This window comes from Papaver somniferum, chromosome 5 (assembly GCF_003573695.1).
Source record: "Papaver somniferum cultivar HN1 chromosome 5, ASM357369v1, whole genome shotgun sequence".
Lineage (NCBI taxonomy): Eukaryota > Viridiplantae > Streptophyta > Magnoliopsida > Ranunculales > Papaveraceae > Papaver > Papaver somniferum.
Window position 1 is genome coordinate 205,637,787 of NC_039362.1, and position 20,202 is coordinate 205,657,988.

The 20,202-nt window shown below is 37.0% G+C and overlaps 1 protein-coding gene across 1 annotated transcript; it reads left to right on the forward strand.

The window, feature by feature from the left end:
* The first annotated feature begins 4,831 nt into the window (after positions 1–4,831).
* LOC113284412 (brefeldin A-inhibited guanine nucleotide-exchange protein 5-like) lies at positions 4,832–19,599 on the forward strand. Its single transcript, XM_026533859.1, has 34 exons — positions 4,832–4,992; positions 5,208–5,367; positions 6,477–6,552; positions 6,927–7,158; positions 7,276–7,397; positions 7,480–7,538; positions 8,002–8,059; positions 8,146–8,230; positions 8,783–8,989; positions 9,108–9,166; positions 9,277–9,346; positions 9,466–9,534; positions 10,794–10,916; positions 11,006–11,059; positions 11,161–11,249; positions 11,332–11,428; positions 11,545–11,637; positions 11,746–11,946; positions 12,118–12,228; positions 12,329–12,513; positions 13,266–13,889; positions 13,994–14,411; positions 15,097–15,336; positions 15,472–15,595; positions 15,719–15,867; positions 16,111–16,467; positions 16,780–16,946; positions 17,019–17,299; positions 17,451–17,632; positions 17,821–17,937; positions 18,199–18,335; positions 18,441–18,729; positions 18,926–19,021; positions 19,317–19,599. The coding sequence occupies exons 2-34, from the start codon at positions 5,259–5,261 to the stop codon at positions 19,377–19,379; spliced, it is 5,343 nt and encodes a 1,780-aa protein (XP_026389644.1). The 5' UTR covers positions 4,832–4,992; positions 5,208–5,258; the 3' UTR covers positions 19,380–19,599.
* The last annotated feature ends 603 nt before the right edge of the window (positions 19,600–20,202 follow it).

The following is a 20,202-nucleotide window of genomic DNA, read 5'->3' on the forward strand; positions in this document are numbered from 1 at the left end:
AACTTGCACCTGATAAAACGTTTTTAGATGCAATGGTAATGATATTTATCCCAAATTCTCAAGGCGATAAAGATATTGCTAAAGAATCATATGATATTTCTCTACCACCGTGTCCGGTGTCAGTAGTTGATGGCAGTAGCGGTGAAATGAGAAGGACAAGTCATACAAATTCTAATTTAACTTTGAGATCGTGCCAAGAGTTTGTGTTTTGTTGAGGTTAATATAATCTGAGTCATAAAAATATTTGGAATGACTCCTAGTTACTGAGTCAAATACGATTTTTGCTCTCCTCGGATCCTTTTTTGCTCTCCCTCTAACAAAAATCATGTAAGAATCCGACAATAGTGAGGGTGTTATGATATTGCATATCACAAAGATATGAATTGATAGACAAAGCTTATTTTCTATCAAAGACTGAACCTTAAAATGGGAAGTATCAGGAGGTTGAATATGATTTATGGAGTTGACTAAGGATAAAGGGTGTAAAACTATGATAAAGTTTTTATTTTCCTTCTGTTGGATGAAACACTTTGTAGTTGTTTTGTCTATCTCTTTAAAGCTTTTCAAAAGAGCAGAATAGGATTGAAGCTTAAGGTTCACGTGGGTTCGATAAAAAAAGGACAAGCCAACAACTTGCCCTATAATCCAAATCAAATATTTTCCAGTTCGTACATTTTATACGTAAGCATGAGGGGAGAAGAAGTTGGTGAGCACTTAAGAGGTTTTTCTTTTCTTGTACAATAATTTCTGCATGTCCCGCCAAAGGTAATTAACACATTGGTATGGGGATGTAAATTGGTAGAAGGTGTAATTTGTTGGGGGTGTTAGAGCACAACTCGGTTGAACCCACCAAGCGTTGGTATGTCAAGTTTGGTTGTCATATTTTAGTGAATCAAAACTCATTTAAAGAGTCGTTTGATTATGTACTAGAGACAACTTTGTATAGGTTAAACTAAAAAGATTAGGATTATGAGACATACAAGTATTACTCGAAGACTTGAAGAATATGAAGAAGTAACAAGCTACAACGACGACATCATCCTTCCTCTTGAGGTTAGTAATATTTTAACTTGAACTGTTTCATTCCTAACGTATCTTTCAAGTCGTGCTATATTGAAAACATAACTGTGAAGTTGTGAATGATTATACTCTGTGAGACCTGATCACATGATCATAGTGTTAAGGAATTAGAATACGAAGTATAACGTTTATCTTTTGAACTTCGTATATAAGACATCGACATAATCGTATGAATGCTATTGTGATTATGTGTATGGGTAAAGGTGAAGATTTCGTCCTAGGAAACAATGTTTACATTTTTTTTAAAGGAAGTACATTCATGAACTAGTTTTATGAATCGAAAGGAAAATCGCTAGGCTTATTGGTATTGTTATTCATTGCATATCTTTGGATTACCAATATGTGTGAGTTAGTAGAACCGATGATAACTTGTTATGTATCTTGGTAAAACTAACCACAATGCCTGACTTATGTATTGGTATGACTTTTATTAGTGTAACCAATCCTAAGTAATCACTTATAAGATGGTATGATCGATATTTGTAATTGGTGTGACCGATCACAAAAGAGTTGTGTAATCGATCCTTGTAATTGGCGTAACTGGTCTTAGTAATTGGTATAACCGATCCTAGTGACTTGTTTAACCGATCACAAGTAATACCATGAGAATATGGTAACTGGTCCTGGTAATTGATGTAACTGATGTAACCGGTCCCAGTGACCATATTAAGGTAGACCGATCTTTGTGTTTGGTAGAACCGTAAACCCATGATTAGTGAATTGATATTTGATCAACCACATAGTTGTCTTAGAATACAGATAAACCAATTCTAAACTTGTTTGGAAGTGTGGTATAATCGATTCCAAGATTGTAAATATGAAAGAGGATTTACAAAGAAAAGATGTCGACATACTTTGAACATGTTCAGTAACTCTTATCTTTTATTGTTCAAAGATATTCCTTAATAACCAAGGAGATCCTGGAACGAAATAAATTAAGAATCTTTTAATTAAGATTGTTAGTTTTATATGCTTTTAATTACTAGCAATTAAAAGCATATCTCTGGAAAATAAAATTTGGTAATGTGCATTTACTAATTGGAGATTTTCTAGTGATATTTCGAAAATATTGGGCAAAGCATTTCCAGGAATTATGAAAACCGATTTGGGCATTTATTGCATACCTTAAGAATAATTCGGTTTTGGAAATTCCTTGGTGTCCAAACATCTTTGGTATATAAATACCCAAGTTTTCATTTCGAGCAAATCATCCTAAGAGCTATACAAACTTCATAGTCTTTTTGTTTCTGGTGGAGCCGTCTACCGGAGAGGAAAGTGCCCTAATTAGGCGAAATCTCTTACGACCGCTCGTTTAAAGACTTATGTGGGATCAAGAAGCGATCTACGAGTACCGTTGGTAGGAAAATGGATAATTGCAGTTTATTTTAGTTTTCGATTGATTTGATTGACTAACAGTTGTTGAACTTTGATTACACCTAGTTTCTTTATTCTTGAGAATCTTCTCTTCTGATATAAGATTCACTCAAACTAGATCGAAGTGTCGACGAGATCTTTAGAACTGTTTGTAGATTTAAAGATGTCTTGTGATAATTCATTGTTAATAGACTCCGTTCTGTGCGTGATTGATCACAAGAGATTCAATTGGTGTTGTACAGGTGTTTATTGAAGATTAAAGAAGATCTGAAGACAAAGAAGATTTCTTATATCTTTGGGTGTCCACAAACCTTGATCGGCTGGGATCCAACTAGAATCAAATTTATTCGAATGATTAGTTGTGTAAGATCGACACCACCTTATAGTTTCTTGTTTGAATCTATATTGATTGATTGCAAATCAAAACTCTGCTACTTCGGTAGTTGTTGGATAGATTTATCTGACCAGGCAAAGGAGTTTATTGGTTAAACAGAAGAGCCTCTGCTTATGACTTGAGATGTTTTCATCTGAAAGAATCAAGAGAGTTGTTACCAAAAAAATTTGTTGTTCCTTTACTGTTTGGAATACGATCCAAAGGAATTGTTCCAGTGCTTGCACTTATTAAATGTCGGAAGCGCAGGGATACTGAAGAAACTAGGTGAACTATAGGTTTAGTTGCTTGGTCTCAACTATATGAAGTTTGTTAGATTTTGTATAGCGGCTTAATTCTGAGAGTATTCAATTCTAGACTAGGTTCCGGGGTTTTTCTGCATTTGCGGTTTCCCCGTTAACAAAATCTTGTTGTGTCTTTTACTTTTTTATTTCCGCAATTATAATTGTATATTATAATTAAAAGTAAAATACACAAACGTTAACTCCGTATTACTTGATAGTGATCCTATAGAGTTTGGTTAAGTCCGAGCCTATTATCAAGTAACCACACTTTGTTTGTTGTACTGTCTCGATCTCGTATCCATAAACGATCACACAAAGTGTATATACCGATTTGTTATATTGTCTCGACTTTGTCCATAGACACTCACTTTCAGTAAGAGGACATATAGATGGATAATTTAAAGATTATCGTGTATTTGGGTACCCTCGTCTTTTCAGGGGGTAAAATTATTAACTGTTTGTTTTTGGTAATGTTTTTAACCTTGGGTAATGAAAGGATACGTTATGGTGCAATTCAAGGTTAACCCATCTGGTGATAGTAATAACATAACTAGTTAATGTACCCCAACTACCAATGATGCCTCTCATCATGTACTGCATTATGTTAATCTGCATAATTTTTTTTAATTAAATCCCAAAACAGTGTACCAAAATTAGATGACCTACTGATAAACCTCTTAATGGTAGTTCCAGAAGATGTAAAAGCTAATGAAGCGTCTAAATTTGGACTTTGAAAATAGGGTTTAGAGAGTAATGATGGTGTTGCATAGGGTACACATGGCTTTGAAGAGGCGTGGATAGCCAAGCGACCAGACATTTAACCAAATGGCCTCATTGGACTCTCTATAAAATAAGTTAGAGAGAAATTTATCATAACATTTCAAGATTAAACCATAAGAGGAAAGAATTAGAGTGAGATAATTTAGAAATGGCAAATCCTGAAGTAAGTATCCCTATTGACCCGGTGAACGAAGTAGCACCAGAATCGTCAGAGATGCAGCATGCAAAAAGAGCGATTGAGATATTAACAAGTATTGAAATGGAGAGGTTGATCCCCTTTCTGAATCAGGAGATAACCAGAAAAAGAGCACAGGAGGAGCAAGAAGTATTTTAACGGTTGAGGATTTAAAATGATGAAGAGTTTCAGTTGTGGATGAAAAAATGTGATGCAATTGATGAACGTCGGGCAAGAGAGAGACGTCAGAGGATGGGTGATTGGAAGTGTTCATGGAACAAAACCAGAAGCACAACTGAGAGTGATAGTGAAGATGAGGAAGAACAACATTAGATCAATAGATGAGGAAGAACAACAGAAGCACAACTGAGAGTGACAGAGGAAGATGAGGAAGCCAGTAATTCATCAATAGATCTTAAAGCGGTGGCAAGAAAGGCTGAAAGAAAAAAAGTAAAGCAACGACAGTTTGAGGATATGATGTACATATGCTATCTTGCAGAGAAGAATAACAACTCATGGAAATTTGCTCGAACCATGTCAGAGCCTTTAAATGTGGATTCTAACAGAGAAGAGCTTCCCGATCAAGATATTGATGGTAATCTAGTAACGGGGGTTGAAGGAGAACTGGAATTCGACCCTCTGCAACTGGGCTTAACTTCAGTTTATATTGTCAAACAAACTCCACACAAAAAAGTCAACAAATTAGTCAAACGTGGTCAAGATCCCCTCTCGAATTTAGATTTAGATCTCTGTATGGGTTGATGAGGTCAAAAATAAACTGATCATACCATACACATTTCCTTCCCCTAAATCACTTCCTCCATCTCTCTACGGACACTGGGTGGAGAAGAAGAAGAAATCTTACAAACTAGGGTTTATGTTCGATTTGGATCCGAACAATTAATCTGGTAGTAGTAGATCTTTCCTTCTCATTTCTTCAGTTTGATTTATAAATTTTAAGATCCAGAATAATAATAATTCTTCTTCTTACATTTTTTTTAAAGATCCACACTGTTTCTTTCACTTGTTCACTAATTTTACTTAGAGATCGAATTGCCACATTATGAGTTGTTTAACATCATATTTCTCGTTACTGATGATACATAATTTGACATTGTTTTAGGTAAAGGAGACGAGATTTTTGTGTAGAGGTGGTGGTGGCAGCAGTTAAACAATGGCGGGTGCCGCCGGAGGTTTTGTTACTCGAGCTTTTGAGTCTATGCTCAAAGAATGTTCGCCTAAGAAGTATGGAGACCTTCAGAAATCTATTCAGACTTATTTAGGTAAATTATCTACTTTCTCTAATTAGACATATATCTTTTTTTGTGCAAAAGCAAAATCACATTTAGAATCAAAGAACATACAAGGAAAAAATCTAGGTTACAACGAATCTGTTCTACACTATAGATGGAGTAATTTGGTGGAGCGGAATGAACTATAAAGCGAGAATTACGAATATGTTATGTTTAGATGGAGTGAAGGAAACAATTATTGTAGTTATTGTCATTTTTCAGTGCCTTTATAACTTTTTTCTTACTGTTTTTCTGAAATATCATTTGTTAGGCTGATTCTAGAAGTCAGTAGAGGTTTATATCAGAGGCAATTCGACTGTATGTAGCTGGGCTGTTTGATTATTGAGTTTGAAAGTAGATTTGCTAGGTACGAAATATTTTCTTTTAAGAGTCTGATGGGCTGTTCGGCTCTTTCTAATTGTTTTTCTCACTAGATAACCAAAAAGGATCTCTGCCTAAGTAAAACTTATGTACCTATATTAGTTTAAAGTGTTGTATCGAATATGTGATTCATGTAGCCCACCCTGTTGCCTAATTAAGGGTTGTTTGGATTGAAGTATACTTGTTTGGTTAAATACTTTGACAAGGTATTTCTCTTAGCTTGAAGTTGGAGAATATAAGAGTGTTGGTGCATTTTTTATTGTATCTAGCCGGAGTTGAACTTACCAATTTGCCTCAATACCTCATGAGGGTCGGTTTGGAGTTAGTTGTCTTACCTAGGTCTGGTAACTCTATGAAGTTTATCTTGGGTATGCGGACATTAGAATTCACGAATACATTTGTGTAGCCATAAGAGATCTTATGAGGCCACAGCAGGTCAAGTTGCAGGTTTGGTATTGGGTTCCTAAGCTTGTTTTAGTGGGATCTGCAACTTGAACTGAAGGTGCAGAATCTACTAAAATCTTTGGCCTGTATACGGTCGTTTCTACTTGAACATTTTTACATATTATTCTTAATCCGTGGGTCTTGGGGTCTTAATTCTTCTGTTTCACAAGGTTTACCATCTTATTAGTGCTGTTCCTTCGCCGTGTGTCTTATTAGCAAGTACGTGAGGTTGATCTTGAATGGGTTTCTATTCTTTTTCTGTCTTTCTTCTGTAGATAGTACGAAGGGAGTCGTTCAGCAGCCCACTTCAATTGTGAACAGTCAAGCAGGATCTGCAGCCGGAGATGCAAGGTCTGTAACAATGGATAAGTTTCATAGTAATGCTAGCCATGTCCAAGTAGTAAAGTTGTCTTGGTTTCAGTGAATTTCCTCAGACTCTTTTTTGGGTTCATCACTTGCTGCACTTTCACTTCCCAGTTGCTTCTTTAGATAGGGAAATTTTTGATTGTCATATTATCATAAGTTTTACTATCACGCTATACCTCCCTCTTTCACTTCTCATCTGACCACCGTGAATTTCTAACTGTTCCATCAATCTAGCCTTTCACTATATGATCCTTTGGGATTTTTTTTTAAAACAGTTCTTGCTTCTTGTTATTTTGTATATTTCATACCACTTATGATTGGGATACTGAAACTCCCTCTATTACCCTTTTGTAAATTAGTATCAATACAGCTTCCCCTGAAGTACCGAAAGATGGACAAACTGTTGATAGCTCGCAGTCGATTTCACAGACTTCCGAAAAGACAAGCACGGGTTCAACCATTACAGCTGCATTAGCCAGTGCTGGGCATAATTTAGATGTGGATGAAGCAGAGCTTGTTCTGCAGCCGTTACGACTGGCATTTGAGACCAAGAATTTGAAACTTGTAGAACCTGCTCTGGATTGTCTCCATGTACGTTCTTTCATCTCATATAAATATGATTTGACTTGTTGAAGCTTATCTTTCATAAATCAGGTGATTTCTGTTTGATACTTTCTGACTGAATTTATGTAAATGCTTCAAACACAGAAACTGATTGCGTATGATCATTTAGAAGGTGATCCTGGTTTGGATGGCGGTAAAAATTCTCCTCTTTTTACGGACATTCTTAACATGGTTTGCGGCTGTGTTGATAATTCACCATCCGACAGGTGTGCCCCCTTCTCTATTCTAATGATTTGAAGATTCTCCTTTCTGTAATTGTAGTAATACTCTGTTGAAATGTTTTTGCAGTACAATTCTGCAGGTGTTGAAGGTTCTTCTTACTGCTGTAGCATCAACCAAGTTCAGAGGTATATTCTGTCGGATGTCCAGTATTAACATAAGACAATCAGTTTGCATCCACTGAAAGTCAGAGTCAGAACTAAATTTTGACACCATTATATAGAAACATAAGGAACCATTTTAGTCCTGCATCATCTGATGTGTAGTATCCCTAATCTCCAGACTTGTGAACCTGCTTGATCTCATGGATTGGAGTTTTTATGCTTATATCCTTAAAATGCATTTTATATTGTGGCCTATGGCAATATATTAAGCTTCAATTATGCAACTCATATCTTCACATTAGGAACCTGCCAATCGTCTCCCCAGTCTTTGCCGACTGTCTTATTATGTGATACACTCATAATCCGATAGCATGTGATATAGCACCAAAATAAAATGATAGACATATTTTATTGGTCGTATTATGAGTAGTGCAACATATGGAGTAATTGCCATTCAGAGCTGAAAATTAATAAGAAAGTCATGCAGTTCATGGGGAACCACTTCTGGCGGTGATCAGAGTATGCTATAACATCGCTCTTAACAGGTATGTTTTCTTAGTCAAAGAATAATTAATTTTCCTTTGGCCTCTGACTCTAAAAGTTCTCACTTGCAAATGGCTTGGATTTGTAGCAAGAGCCCCATAAATCAAGCTACGTCAAAGGCTATGCTGACCCAAATGGTCAGCATCATATTTAGGCGAATGGAGTCTGATCAGGTACTTCTTATTCTTTATTACCTTTCTGCATGTCCTAGAAATCCAATTTTTTGTTCAAATCGCTCCTATCCTCCTTAATTCATCTATGCTCCGTGAAGGTAATAATGTTAATGGGATGGTTCACCTCTATGAGTGAGTATAAGCCTCAAACAAATGTAAATTTGGCCCTTTTTATTTTTTTATGAGCTCCAAACAATACTGTAAAGACACCCATACCGAAAATAGATAAAAGGGAATAGCAGTATGGCCATGTTGCATCATTGTTAATGAAAAAAAGGAAAAGTTGAAGATTTCCTTGCTAACTTGTTTGCTAGTGCTTGACCAAAAACATTAAGATACCCTTTCAATAGATTGTTTATATATCCTGGATTGTTGAGTTAGGCGAAGGGCCTGGATGACCATTGAACCATGCATGTTGGCTTAGGTCAACAAACTCCTTTCCGGACATGCTTTAAATGAGCCTTTCTTTGTGATTGAACTATCTATAGTTTGAGGTTCAACCATGGTTGGGTGCAACTAGGATCTCATGCAGTTGTTTCCACTGTCTTTCAGCACATTAGCGATGTCTCCGAGGGTACTGAGGAATCTCTTCCAGACACTGACAGGCCTGATGCAGAAACCAGTTCACGAGTGGACTTAGACGACAATAGTGAGAAAGGAGTTATTCTTGGAGACGTTCTTTCGGTGAATCAGACCAAAGATACTCCGATTGCGTCTGTTGAAGAACTTCAGAATTTGGCTGGTGGTGCTGATATTAAGGTATCCCCTTTACAAATCAAAATCACAAATGCTTCCATTTGCTATCTGTTATTTATTGTTACCTTCTATTACCACTGTACCACTAATTGGGGCTTACGATATCGGGTATCATGCTCAGGGTTTAGAAGCTGTTCTTGACAATGCCGTGCACATTGAAGATGGGAAAAAGATAACAAGGTATGGAGACAAGTTCTAGCTATGTGATTATTAGGCTATGCATGTTGTTCCTTTTGTTACCTTAGAAACATAGTTAATGACTTAATCCAAACCTATTCTTCTTTCTTCAGAGGAATCGACCTTGATAGCATGAGCATAGGGCAGCGGGATGCTTTACTACTGTTCCGTACTCTTTGCAAGGTTGGTTCTTCCTTTATCTGGTGCAAACTTAATTTTGAACTTCAATTCTTACAGTAATCTATTTGGTGTCAATATCTACCAGCATATTCAACATGCACTAAATTGATGTAATTTTGCAGATGGGTATGAAGGAAGAGACGGACGAAGTTACTACCAAGACTAGACTTCTGTCTCTTGAGCTGCTGCAGGTTTTTACTCTACAGCTTTAGATTTTCTTTCGTGCATATATAGTAAAAACTCATGTTCGAGGAGGTACTGGGGATGGGATATCTGATTTTTTTGGAATTTTTGCATTTGGCATGTCACGGTTTATTAGAAAGTTTAATTGGAGATAGAATGAAAGTCTTAAGATTGATAATAAAGAAAGGCACAAGTGCACAACCAGTTCCTCCACTTTTCTCATCATACTTAGGAAGGTGACCGTCAAATTTTGTTAGTTGATCTTCAACCAACTTTTGGCGTATTTATAAGTTATAGAGCTATGTGTTGTTATGAGTGTGACCAACATTTGAGTTGATATTCCTCATGCAAAAGTGGCTGTATTTTTGTGGAACCCCAATGAGATTTACATGCTGAAAGCATACATTCAAGTGGTTATACAAATCTTAATCCCCTTCGCACTTTTTTTCTTTTTCTTTTTCTTTTTTATCTTTTTACAGTATCTTAAATCAATCATGTGAATATGTGATCTTCTCCACCCTAAATTTAACCCAACCCGATACCCAAGCTCTACAAATTTTATCCCTTGTTATGTTACATCCAGATATTTTTTTATATGGTTACAAGTTTCAGAATGGTTGTAGAACTTATTTGTTTAAGGAAGTTTTACCATAGTTGCAATGCTTACATTCAATACAGCAGAATTAAAAATGATGATGGTGGATGCTATACTTTTACGTTTCAGTCTATAGAGTATATAGTCGAGACCTACAATTAGAATAATTTGTAACTTGTATAAGTAATTCTCATTGAATCAGCATTTGGCTTATGCCTGTGCGGTAAAAACACTGTGCAAGACCCCTGTTTGTTAAACATTTCAAGGCTTATTGTCATTTTTCTAGTATTAATTCTGCTATTTTAGTTAAATAGCAAAAGACATTAGCTTTTCATGATAACGTGGCAACAATAATGAACTCATATTCTTGTGATCAGTACATTTTCTCGAATGAGTCGAGAAAGCTTTAGTTTTCAAAATGCTGTGGCTTTCTTGTTTAAATAATGAGGGGTATTTAAATAATGGTCCTTTTTTTCCTTCTCCTAAATATTTTGGCAGAAATCTTGCCAATGGGTAAGGAGATGTGTCACAAACAAATCTGGATCAACTTTTACATATTATTGACCTTCCGGCTCATGCGGTCATTGATTCAATCCTTCACTGTTGCCTGATTCCTTTACTTTTCGGTTGATATCCCATAGTAGTTTCTCTGACATAGTTACATGTTTGCAGGGTCTATTGGAAGGTGTTAGTCATACTTTTACCAAAAATTTTCACTTTATTGACTCAGTAAAAGCGTATCTTTCTTATGCTTTGTTGCGGGCATCGGTTTCTCCTTCCCCAATTATATTTCAGGTATCTGTTTTCATCTTATCCTTTCATGTTCCTTTTTGACGTGAAGTAACAAAGTTTTTCTTAATGTTTTTATGCTCTTTAATTGGCAGTATGCAACTGGAATCTTTGTGGTACTCTTGCTGCGTTTTAGGGAAAGTCTTAAAGTATGTATCTTGCTATTTCTTTCTTACTTTGTCCCCCAAAAATTTTCTTATAATTTTTCTGCTTTTGTAGTCCCTTACTACATTTTCGGCTTTCTCTGCAGGGGGAAATTGGTGTCTTCTTCCCTTTGATAGTCTTAAGATCGTTGGACAGCTCCGATAGTCCTCTTAACCAAAGAACTAGTGTTCTCCGGTACAATATGCTTCCCTGGTTAAGTTGAATATGGTTTTCCCACATGTCATCCTTACCGTTTCTGATGTAGTTACATTTACAGGATGCTTGAGAAAGTATGCAAGGATCCACAGATGCTTGTTGACATCTTTGTTAACTATGATTGTGATCTTGAGGCACCAAACTTGTTTGAGCGTATGGTATATATTTACTATTTTACTCTAATTTTTTGTGGTATGTTGCAATAATGATTTTAATTTTCAGGCTGTTCAGTTGCCATTGAGTCACCTAACTTTGCTATTGATCTATTTCAAAGGTTAGTGCTCTATCAAAGATAGCACAAGGGACCTTTAATTCAGATCCGAATAATGCATCTCAAACAACATCAATTAAAGGCTCGTCTCTTCAGGTAATCTTTTTTTTTTTTTTTTTTTTTTGTGATATGGTACAAATAACTGACTTTAGTTGAGTATCTAGTTGTGTATACAGTTCTTTTAATGTGAAGTTATCTATCTAGTGCCTTGTTAGCGTTTTAAAATCACTGGTTGATTGGGAGAAAGCGCGCAAAGAAAGCAAAAGGCAAAGTACAGGCTCTGAATCTATGGAAGAAGAAGTTATGGCAGGGGATCGGTCTGAGTTAAGAAGTAGGGAGGATGTACCCAGTAGCTTTGAGAAGGCTAAAGCTCATAAGTCCACCATGGAAGCTGCAATATCTGAGGTGACTATTCAGAACCCATGATGCAGCTTTAGATGTCAAGTTATGATGCAAAAAAGTTTATAATCGTTAGAATTGTGATCTCACCTTATCTTCAAGCTGCATTTGTTCTTGTTCTTGTTCGAAAGAAATATTACTTTCTGAATATTGTTTTTCCTTTTTTTCTTTGTACAGTTTAATAGACACCCAGGAAAGGGAATCGAGTATTTAATTACCAATAATCTGGTGGAGAGGACACCTGCTTCAGTTGCGCAGTTCCTAAGGAATACAAACAGTTTGGATAAGGTGGATATTTTTTCCATAAATTGAATAAAGGAAGAATTTCTAGTGGAGTGATTTTTTTTTCCTTCTTGCAAAGATCAACGTAAAATTGTTTAACTTGTAGGCTATGGTTGGTGATTATCTGGGCCAACACGAGGAGTTTCCCCTCTCTGTGATGCATGCTTATGTGGATGCAATGAAGTTTTCGGGGATGAAGTTTGACTCTGCAATTCGTGAATTCCTGCGAGGATTTCGTCTTCCAGGGGAGGCACAGAAAATAGATCGCATTATGGAAAAATTTGCCGAGCGGTATAATCTCCCTCTCCCTCCCCCTCTCTATCTTATATCTATGTATACATGCCATGCATCCATTTTTATTTTGCAACAATAGGGTAAAAAGATACTACAACATGCACCCTTTCAAGCTTCATATTAAATACGGGAACTTTCCAAAATCATCTTCTTTCCTATATGCTGTGTTTGATAGCAGCTAATTCGAAGGAATTAGATTAGGCACTTATCCATGGAAACAGTTAGTTTTTATTGCTTGATTACCATTTTAATTTTATGGAATTGTGGGTCCATTTTGAAAAAACCGTGGCCAAAAGTGTGTTCTGAACATAATTTCATGGAAAGATCTTTCCCCAAGAGTTTGTTTTCATGGAAAGCTCTTTCCATGAAATTATTTTCTTTCCTTGGCGTCAAACATAGCCTTGGAACCACAGTTGGTCTCAGTCAGAAACTTTGCTGTTTGCTAATTGATGTCTTATCAGTTATTACCTGAGAAATGTAGTTGTACAGTTTATCAGCTACATTTAGTAGCTTAGGTGTAGTGAACCATGGTCCATGATTCGTAGGACTGGAGATTACTGGCTGGTTGTTCCTTTTCCCTCTTCTATAAATCTAGCGGTGAAATTAATAGATTTTAATACTACATAGTGATGTGATATTTCTTTCTTTAGTGGTTAAATAGCAATATATGTAACTGAGAAATTAACCAACTTAGTCGTGCATGTTGCTATCTGGCTGTTAAGCATTGAGTCTGTTCGTTTTTGTTGCAGTTATTGTGCTGATCATCCGGGACTCTTTAAGAATGCAGATACTGCATATATTCTTGCATATGCAGTGATCATGTTGAACACTGATGCTCACAATCCTATGGTGTGGCCCAAAATGTCCAAGTCCGACTTTGTACGCATGAACACAGTTAGTGATACAGAAGAGTGTGCCCCGAAGGAACTCCTAGAGGAAATTTATGATTCTATTATTAGCGAGGAAATAAGAATGAAGCATGACTTGCCCGCTACTGGTAAGAGCAGCAAAAGACCAGAAACTGAAGAGAGAGGTCGTCTTGTTAATATTCTTAATTTGGCTCTCCCCAGACGGAAAACAGATAATGATGTAAGGTCAGAGAGTGAAGATATTGTCAAGCACACACAAGCTTTTTTCAGAAAGCAAGGGGCAAAAAGGGGAGTGTTTCATACAGCACAACAAATTGAACTTGTTAGGCCTATGGTTGAAGCTGTAGGGTGGCCGTTGCTTGCTACATTCTCTGTTACTATGGAGGAAGGAGATAATAAGCCTAGGGTTACGCTTTGTATGGAGGGTTTTAGGGCAGGCATTCACATTACTCGTGCACTCGGAATGGATACCATGAGATATGCTTTTTTGACATCTTTAGTGAGGTATGAATCCCATTGTTGATAAGAAATACAGCTGATTTTTATTTATTTCTATGTTGTAAATTATAGACTATGGCCATCAATAATGCTATTTCATTTACCTGCAGATTAACTTTCTTGCATGCCCCAAAAGAAATGCGTAGTAAAAATGTGGAGGCCTTGAAGACTCTCCTAACTCTATGCGACTTGGAAAGAGACTCTCTAGAAGACACATGGAACGCTGTGCTGGAATGTGTTTCTCGGTTGGAATATATCACCTCAACCCCATCTATATCCGCAAGCGTCATGATGGGATCAAATCAAATTTCCAAGGATGCTGTTCTTCAATCTCTCAAAGAGTTGGCTGGGAAACCATCTGAGCAAGTATTTGTGAACAGTGTGAAATTGCGTAGCGATTCAGTTGTGGAGTTCTTCACAGCTCTGTGTGGTATATCTGCTGAAGAACTAAAGCAGACTCCTGCTCGTGTTTTTAGCCTGCAGAAAGTTGTTGAGATCAGCTACTATAATATGGCTCGGATCCGCTTGGTATGTCCTTTACTAACCTAACTTATATCATGTTAACTCTCATGTTTCTCTGAAAGGCTTCAACTTAACTTAGTTTTAATCATTCACAAATGATATGATAAGCAATCTAAGAAAGCAGTAGAGATTTGAAGGCCTTAAAACTGGATTTAAGTTGGGAAATGTTCACTACCAAGCCACACAAAGCAGCCTGCAGGACGATTAGGAGGCAACGTTACTCTTAAAACAATATTATGTAAACGGGTCACTAATCTTCTAGGCCATCTAAGAAACAGTTAATCATGTTTCTTATGTAAATAAAAACCTCCAAACCTCCTTGAATGTTTGCTGGAACTTGTTAGTTGATCCATGAAGAGAGCAAAAAAGATACAGTTGTATGTCCTATTGGTGGGAGTTTCTTGTCTTGATATATCAATTGACAGGGTATTGTTTCGTCGCAGTTGGAACATTATGATATCTTTATGAGTCATCCTTTATATGCTGAGACAAACTTTGATCCTTGGTATAAGCTACTAGTAATGTGAAGCATTTGTTGTAACCATTGTATTTGACACTTTTGGTGCGATTGTTGGTATGTGTTTATCTGGCAGTCATTAGCTAGTCAAGAGATGGGTTGTTCACCATACTTATTACATATTGAACAATTATCTTAGTCCCATCACTTCCTCTCATATATTTTTATCCTCAGGTGTGGGCAAGAATATGGTCTGTTCTGGCAAATCATTTTATTTCAGCTGGGAGCCATCATGATGAAAAGATTGCTATGTATGCAATTGACTCATTAAGGCAGCTTGGTATGAAGTATCTGGAGCGTGCTGAGCTTACCAATTTCACGTTTCAAAATGACATCTTAAAACCATTTGTTATTCTTATACGGAGCAGTCGAAGCGAATCTATAAGGGGGATGATCGTTGATTGCATTGTTCAAGTACGTTTACTTATCTTCCTGACACTTCATTTTTCTTCTAAAGATTGGCCAGGATAAGTAGATAATATAAGTTTCTTCACTACATTCAGTTGACCGTGAAAGTCACTTACTAATTTTTGCTGTTTTCGAGTTCAGATGATAAAGTCAAAGGTTGGAAACATAAAATCCGGGTGGCGAAGTGTGTTTATGATTTTCACAGCTGCTGCTGACGATGAAGTTGAATCCATTGTTGAAAGTGCATTTGAAAATGTCGAACAAGGTTCAGACTACAATCTTCTTTTCTGTTTCTTGTTGCTTCCTTTTATTAATTATGAAAGCCACGATTCTTTTTACCATTTTTTCTCTGCAAAGTTTTGTCTTCTAACAACAAGCCCTTATCCAGTTATCCTGGAACATTTTGATCAGGTAGTTGGAGACTGCTTTATGGATTGTGTAAACTGCCTTATCGGGTTTGCCAATAATAAAAGCTCTCATCGTATAAGTTTGAAGGCTATTGCTCTCCTTCGTATATGTGAAGATCGTCTTGCAGAGGTTTGTGTTTCTAAACTCCGTTAGATGCCCAGTTATAATAAGTGATGCTATCTCTCCTGCATTGTACAGTATATTAATTATGTTGCAAATGGAGATTGCTGCTAACTATCCATTGTAACAAACTGAATGGATGCTCTATATCTTAGAACCGCAAGGTTGTAAGTTGATAAATTGATAGGTAAATGCTGCAAGAAATATCAATGTACTTCTCTTGGGGTCATCATGGTTACTATCTTGTTTCAGGGTCTCATACCAGGAGGTGCTTTGAAACCCATCGATGCTAATGCAGATACAGCATTTGATGTGACTGAGCACTACTGGTTTCCAATGCTTGCGGGTTTGTCTGATCTGACATCAGATCCCAGACTGGAGGTCAGAAACTGTGCACTTGAAGTCCTATTTGATTTGTTGAATGAGAGAGGTCGAAAATTCTCCTCGGCATTTTGGGAGAGCATCTTTCACCGCGTTCTTTTTCCCATCTTTGATCATGTACGGCATGCTGGAAAGGAGGGCATAGATTCCTCCGGCGATGACTGGATTCGTGAAACTAGTGTTCACTCGCTTCAGTTGCTCTGCAATCTTTTTAACACATTCTACAAGGTAGGGGCAACCCAGATACAGTGTATTGACATCTCAATTCACACACATGTGTGCACAAGTGCAGTTTAGATAAAAGAACTCCTATAACTTATCTTTTGTCTACCTACAAAAGAAAGATTAACTTTTATAGAACTAACTTGATCTTTGTTATAGCTGTATCATCTTCTTTTTATGTGTTCTGTAAAAATATTCTTTTTCTAATCCCGAAACAAAAGCAAATGTATATTGTGAATTTAATATTTCTGAAATAAGTTTACCTAAAAGGCCTATATTCCATGCTGCCATTCACCTTAATTTGTTTTTCATGTGCAGGAGGTCTGTTTTATGCTGCCACCACTGCTCGGATTGCTACTGGATTGTGCTAAAAAAACAGATCAATCTGTGGTTTCACTCTCTCTTGGTGCTTTGGTTCATTTAATAGAAGTGGGGGGCCATCAATTCAGCGACAGTGACTGGGATACTCTGCTGAAAAGCATTAGGTGAATGCCGTGTCTTGGATGATTATGTTATGTGCATCCAGCACAAACTTATCTTATGTTTTTCTGTTCCAGAGATGCTTCATACGCAACTCAGCCAGTGGAGCTCCTCAACTCTATAGGGTTCGATAACACAAAGAGCAACATGGTTCTCGCCAGAGGTCTAGAGATCACCATAGATGATAATGCTTCTGGAAGACATACTGAAAATCGACCTATTGATAGTCCAGGAAGATACATCGGCCAGGGATCCCCAGGTATCGGGAATGATAGTCCTGGGAGGATTACCAGTCCATCGAACTTACAGGGAAATCTCCAAGAGCTGGAACCGCGGTCAAACTTGGAGGAATCTGAAGGTATGAACTCAAGCCATGAATTATTATGTAGGGTTGCTCTGGTTGCCGACTCTTGGGTGTGATGGCCACAACTGTGTATTCGCACAAGTTAGCTAATTAGAAAATGCATTGTAAAAATGGAAAATCTTAAGCAGAAGATTTATTTTTCTAGGGTTGCCATCACCGTCTGGGCAAGCTCAAAAGCCTGCTGAAGGTGGTAGTTTGCAGAGGAGTCAAACATTAGGTCAAAGGATTATGGGAAACATGATGGACAACCTCTTGCTCAGAAATCTAACATCAAAATCGAAAAGTCGTCCTTCAGATGCTGTGGCGGCGCTATCTTCTCCTGTTAAGGTATTCCGCGTTACTAGATATGAAATTGTTTCTGACTTGTTAAGACTGAACTTTTGCTTTTTAATTTGATCTTAAAGTGGTGTCCAGTTATTTCTTTCTGATCTTTAGTGTATCCTTTTCCCCTATCGTGATAATTCTGCTATTGATTGGTGTTCCAGTTCTTTTTACTTTCTTAAATGTTATTGCAGATGCCAAATGTCATTGAATCTGACTCTAATATTGAGGAAGAAAGTCCTCTGCTGAGAACAGTTAGGGCCAAATGCATCACTCAATTACTACTGCTAGGTGCAATTGATAGTATTCAGGTATGCATCGTCTTCACTGAAATATTTCAGAATTTAATCCAAGCCATTTCTAGGTCACCTAAATTTCATGTCTCCAGCTTGACCACTTGCACTAATAACTTGCACTTGATGAATTTATAATTTAAATGAGTACTACCCTCTGACCCGCTGTACACTTATAATTTAAATGAGTACTACCCTATAATTTATAATTTAAATGAGTATAAGCACATTTTGTCTCCAACTGCTGCTCATGGAAGGGGAGTATTTTGTCTCATGCAGAAGAAATACTGGAACAAGCTGAAAGGGCCACAGAAGGTTATTATGATGGACATTTTGCTATCTGTGCTAGAGTTTGCTGCTTCGTACAATTCATACACAAATCTTAGAATGCGTATGCACCATATTCCTTCTGAAAGGTATGCAGCATAAACTGTACCAGTATTTATCTTACGATTATTAAAAAAAAATCTTGCCGTCTAGTTATTAGAGCCTCATGTTCAAACAAACTCTTTATTGCACAGGCCGCCTCTGAATCTTCTTCGCCAGGAATTAGCGGGAACTTGCATATATCTGGATATGTTACAAAAAACAACTACAAAGTCGGATGCTAACACTGATAAGGCAGTGGAAGCAAATGGTTCCGCTGCTGTTGATGGAGAAGAGAAGCTAGATGACATAGCAGAAGAAAAGTTGGTGTCTTTTTGTGGACAAATACTAAAGGAGGCATCTGACCTCCAGTCTGGCACAGGTGATGCTGCTAATGTGGACACTCATAGAGTTCTGGAGTTGCGATCCCCAATTATTGTTAAGGTAACATTGTTGAATTGCTTATTTGCGTTATCTTGTTTGTGTGCTAGTATACATCTCTCCTGGCATGTTTATGTATCTTTGTCTTCATATATATTGTGAATGCAATCTGAAGATATGTTTACTTCATTTTTATCAGTCTCTGGTATTCATATAATATACTAGTTGTCATTGTGTACTTATCAAGCTGGTATTACAGGTACTAAACGGCATGTGCCTAATGAACCGTCAGATATTCAGAAAACATCTGAGAGAGTTCTACCCTTTGTTCACGAAGCTCGTGTGCTGTGATCAGGTATTTCTCTATCCACCCAAGAGGTTTTCTTATGAAAGTTATCAGTTATATTTATACTTTCAACTGATTTCTAATGGAATTTTTCCAGAATTACTTGCGTCTTTATCACTGCATAGTGCATACTAAAAGAAACTACATTTCAACTATAGTATTAGGTCTATTGTGCCAAGCTATACGATATCCTCTTCTGGACTAGTTTCTTGGTTAGATGTTTATATGGTCCAGTTATTTTTCCTTCAGTTGGCTAAAATATTTGGAATACAGAATTCTGGTTTCTAATTCTACTTTCTTTCAGATGGATGTTCGCGGAGCCCTTGGTGATCTGTTCAGCTCGCAGTTGACGGTGCTCTTGCCGTAATAGCCTGTCTCTGTACTGTACAAAGGATGCCCTTTATACGATTAATTGTTTTTTTGTCCGTCACAGAAAATGTCCCAGGATTTAGAGATCTGTTTTTATGTTCTCACAATTTCATCAAATTGGGATTAAGCTTGAGATAATCAATCAAATAACAAATTACCAGTTCCGAATAAATCGAATCATCCATCGGATCAGTTCGATTTTTAAGAAATTGATTAAACAAAAAAAAAAAGAAAAAACAGAGCAACTTCTTCCAAAGGTCCCATTCACTAATTTTATCTATTATGACAATAATCACGAGGTATTTGAGTTTTGAACCCTGAATCCAAAAAACATTGTTCTGTAGATGGAAGAAAACAGAGAAATGTTGAAAAATAGGAAACGAATGTTATTTTGATCAATCATAGAAGAGATTACATAATAATAGTCTTATATAGAAAACCAGATGTGATCAGAGTTAACAGAGGCAGAAACATAATATGGTTTACTTTTTACTGGCCCCCCTCGAACTGAGCTGTGAATGACAGAGAACACTCAATTTGTTCATAAGAGATTCAAATCTAGAAGCACACAACCCTTGATAGAACGTCAACAATCAGGGAATTGGCAGAAACATAGAACATCTGCAAAGCCTTTGATTGGATACGTTTCCTAATGAAATGAAAATCGATTGCTACAATGCTTCATCCTGTTGTGCGACACTGGATTAGAAGCAAGAGCAATAGCACTCTGTTGATGGTGGATTTTTGACAAGGGAGAAAGTTGTAGGATTGCCTCCGCCTAACTACAGAAATATGTACGTGTGAATTCTTGACACGCGCCA